At 52.5% G+C, this 4,436-nt stretch overlaps 1 protein-coding gene across 1 annotated transcript; it reads left to right on the forward strand.

Annotated features, from left to right (window-relative positions):
* Positions 1–563: 563 nt before the first annotated feature.
* Positions 564–4,430, forward strand: kcna4 (potassium voltage-gated channel, shaker-related subfamily, member 4). Its single transcript, XM_014017023.1, has 2 exons — positions 564–1,317; positions 1,582–4,430. The coding sequence occupies exon 2, from the start codon at positions 2,238–2,240 to the stop codon at positions 4,317–4,319; it is 2,082 nt and encodes a 693-aa protein (XP_013872477.1). The 5' UTR covers positions 564–1,317; positions 1,582–2,237; the 3' UTR covers positions 4,320–4,430.
* Positions 4,431–4,436: the final 6 nt, after the last annotated feature.

Genomic DNA, 4,436 nt, shown 5'->3' on the forward strand with positions numbered 1-4,436 from the left:
TCTATTAATACCTGAGGTACTAATGCACCCCTATACTATCAGAGAGGCAGGCCTTTGAGCTTTGTGATGATAACATCCGGGTTCTCTGCTCCTCCAAAAAGAAAAAAAAGAAAAACAAAACTTGAATTCACCACAGAACAGTTTTATATTTGTCTCAGCTCTTAAACAAGCTGTGGCACAAAAAAAGGACAATAAAGTTTCTTAATTCACGTGACTCTTTTGTGAGTAAAACTGGGTTTTTTGTTTACTTTTTATACAGCCTAATTTTTTTGCTATTCTAGTCTAAATATTAGGATATATTTGCGTTAACCGAGTTAAAAAAGTTAAAAATGAACTATTTGTTTGAGAAACTAATGTAAAATTTGGTTTTGAATTTAACTAATAAATTTAAATGGGATTTAGAGTTTACATAGGAAATCTTACCTCCAGTTATTKTTTCTAATTTACCCAAATAAAACCAGTGCAGGCTGACACACCAGTTCTATTGGTGAACTTGAAACAGTATGTTTTGTGTTGTGCGGTGATATGAGCGAAGAAAACGGAACGCATTAGGTTTATTTTGGGACAGGACACTGGTTGGAGTCACGGTGAAGGGCAGAGATGTGAGACTGCAGCACGGCGCGCAGTGACGCGCTGCATCCACTGGGGGAGGACCGAGCACCGCCTGCATGCTGCAGTACAGGGACCACTTTCTCTCCATCATCACACACACACACAAATATACTCTGTCACACACGCACATACACACATAATGGGAGGGATACAGGAGTAAAGGTAGGGCTATAGCGGCTGACAGATGTGTGATGCTCAGACCTGACCGTGGGGCTTTTTCCCCAAACCTGTGCCAAGCGCAACTTTTACCTATCCTCCTTTTTTTTCTTTTTCTTCTTCTTTCTGCTCTGGATCGTATGGAGCTGTCATTGATGCCAACTCGCACCTGATTTCCTCCCCTCCGCATTTTCCTCTTTATTTTTCCCTCCCTTTTTTTTTTTACTCCACGACCATTGTTGTCAGCATACCAAGAGCGATGCCGCAGAAACGGGGGCTCAAGTGCCAATAGATCCTGTTGAATTTAGACGAGACGTCGACGCGCAGCCACCCCGACAAAAAAAAGGTGCCCTCCTCAGAGTGCGTCAGAGCACGGATGTATCTGCTGGATGTGGATGTGGACATGGTCGCCCGTTGGATACGACGAGGGATTCTTGATCTTACAACCCAAATCCAAGACGAGGATGTGAGCACAGAGGGAGAGCTGCATCCTCCGACAGATTTCTTCTCATGAAGGATGAGGAGGATTTATCTGGCCCCTTTTCAGACGTAAGCGTGGATGTCAGAGCGGCACTTCACAGAGACWATTTTGCGCGTAATGATTAATGTCTACATTTATTTCTCACAGAGCTTAATAATAATAATAATAATAATAATAATAATAATAATAATAATAATAATAATAATAATAATAATAATAATAATAATAAGCTGGTGAAGTTGCGTGATGTGCGTATCTTCCTTATAAATTCCACTCTAAGCCGACGGCTGTTATTTATTTGTGTTGTTTTGTCTTCTCTCTCTCTGTCGCAGCTCCTGAGAGCATCACAGAGGAGGAGAAATAAAAAAAAAGTCATTCAGATCCAACGGAGCTTCGAAGAAGCAGCAAAACAAATCCTTCCTAAAGAGAGAAAAAAAAATCTCATCCCATAAAATGGCAACCGCGGCTGACYGCGGAGGACCAAAGGACGCGTCTGAGCGCAACCCGCTGAGGGGTTAAACCACCTGATGGGCGCCGGGGGAACCGAGGAGAGACTGCTCCGGTGTCGCTTGTTGACTCGGTGATTTATCATGCCGAGCTCCTGCAAGTTTTGACCAGGCGTCTGCGTAACAGGCTACATGCCACCGGCCTTCCTCGGGTTTTTGTTTTTATTTATTCATTTCGGGGTTATGGTAATGATGTCATAAATAAAAATAATAACAATCGATCCAATAAACAATAAACACCCAGCTGGGCGCGAAGGAGGATGGACGTGGACCCCAGTCAGTATGGACCTAACTGAGGTGTGTTTGTTGTTTTGACTTTCTTCCATCTGATTGGTCGGAACGGACGCTCTGACCGTCCGTCGGTGCGCGCGCCGAGCTGCAACTTGTGCGTCCACACGTCCGCTGCGCCTCCGCGGATCGGCTTRAAAGAAAATACAAAAGAACAAGAAGAAAACCTATTCATATATATATWTTTTAAAACAATGGAGTTTGCCATGGTGGGCGCGGACGGCGGGTGCAACAGCCACCTGCCATACGGATATGCCCAGGCTCGCGCGCGGGAGAGGGAGCGCGAGAGGGAGCGCCAGGCGTCGCGAGCGGCGGCCGCGGCCGCTGCGGCCGAGGGTGCGGAGGGAGGAGGGGGAGGGGGTGGAGGTGGAGGAGGACCCGGCTCCACCGCCTCCTCCGGCGCTCATCTCCTTAACAACCGCCAGCATCAGTCTCGCGCCTCCTCCTCCGCGAACATCAGCAGCAGCGCCGCCTCGCGCCCCTCCTCATCCTCCTCCTCCTCCTCCCAGCAGCAGCAACAGCAGCAGGAGCCCGAGCAGCAGCAGCAGCAGCAGCAACAGCACAGAGAGCGCAAAAAGCAGCGCGGCGTCGGACGCTGGAGGCGCAACCGGAGCGCACTTGGCGGAGATCTGCGCCACTCGGAGCTGGCGCTGCTCGGATCCGAGGAGGAGATCATGATCGAGGAGGAGGAGGAGGAGGAGGAGGAGGAAGAGGAGGAGGAGGGCGCGCAGGGAGAGGGGGGCAAAGGGGAGGAGGAGGAGGAGGAGGGGGTCCGAGCGAGCAAAAGGTCGAGCTTTCTGTGCCACATGATGATGGATGATGAGGAGGAGACGGACCGGCGCCCTCAGTCCGGCTACGAGAACGTCTACAGCGAGTGCGGCTGCTGCGAGCGCGTGGTCATCAACGTGTCCGGCCTGAAGTTTGAAACTCAGCTCAAGACTCTCACGCAGTTCCCGGACACGCTCCTGGGGGACCCGGACAAGAGGATCAGGTACTTCGACCCGCTGAGGAACGAGTACTTCTTCGACCGGAACCGGCCGAGCTTCGACGCGATCCTGTACTACTACCAGTCCGGGGGGCGGCTAAAAAGACCCGTCAACGTCCCGTTCGACATCTTCTCCGAGGAGGTGAAGTTTTACGAGCTGGGCGACGAGGCCATCCTGAAGTTCCGCGAGGACGAGGGCTTCGTGAAGGAGGAGGAAAAGCCTCTGCCCGAGGACGAGTTCAAGCGCCAGATCTGGCTGCTGTTCGAGTACCCGGAGAGCTCGAGCCCGGCCAGGGGGATCGCGGTGGTCTCCGTCCTGGTCATAGTCATCTCCATCGTGATCTTCTGCCTGGAAACGCTGCCGGAGTTCAGGGATGAGAAGGAGTATCTGCAGCCGCGGCGCAACAACTCCTCTCAGCCCGACCCCAGCTTCACGCCCTTCAACGACCCCTTCTTCATCGTGGAGACGGTGTGCATCATCTGGTTCTCCTTCGAGATCATCGTGCGCTTCTTCGCGAGCCCGAGCAAGACGGCGTTCTTTAAAAACATCATGAACTCCATAGACATCGTGTCCATCCTGCCTTACTTCATCACCCTGGGCACGGACCTGGCGCAGCACCAGGGCAACGGCCAGCAGGCCATGAGCTTCGCCATCCTGAGAATAATCCGCCTGGTCCGGGTGTTCCGCATCTTCAAGCTGTCGCGGCACTCCAAGGGCCTGCAGATCCTGGGTCACACGCTGCGCGCCAGCATGCGCGAGCTGGCCCTCCTCATCTTCTTCCTGGTCATCGGGGTCATCCTCTTCTCCAGCGCGGTGTACTTCGCCGAGGCGGACGAGCCCACGTCGCAGTTCACGAGCATCCCCGACGCCTTCTGGTGGGCCGTGGTCACCATGACCACGGTGGGCTACGGCGACATGAAGCCCATCACCGTGGGGGGCAAGATCGTCGGCTCCCTGTGCGCCATCGCGGGCGTCCTGACCATCGCGCTGCCGGTGCCGGTCATCGTGTCCAACTTCAACTACTTCTACCACCGGGAAACGGACAACGAGGACCAGACGCCGGCGGTGGAGAGCATGCCCCCGGGTTGCCCCTACTTCCCGGACTTCCTGAGGAAGTTCAAAGGCTCGCCCTCCGGCTCGTCGCTCGGAGACAAAGCGGAGTACATGGAGATGGAGGAGGGGGTGACGGAGTCGCTGTGCGGCCTGGACAAAAGCCCCAGTAAAGGGAACGGCACGGACATAAGCAGGAAAAACAGCACGAACTCTAAATCTATTCAGACTGACGTGTGATTACAGATTTATTTAGATAGTTTTTTTTTCCAAAGAAGAAGACACTTTCTGCTCAACAACAACAACAGCTGAATCCCCTCCTTAACCCAACACAAGTTTTACGCACGCCTCAAAGTC

Source organism: Austrofundulus limnaeus, unplaced genomic scaffold (assembly GCF_001266775.1).
Source record: "Austrofundulus limnaeus strain Quisiro unplaced genomic scaffold, Austrofundulus_limnaeus-1.0 Scaffold159, whole genome shotgun sequence".
Lineage (NCBI taxonomy): Eukaryota > Metazoa > Chordata > Actinopteri > Cyprinodontiformes > Rivulidae > Austrofundulus > Austrofundulus limnaeus.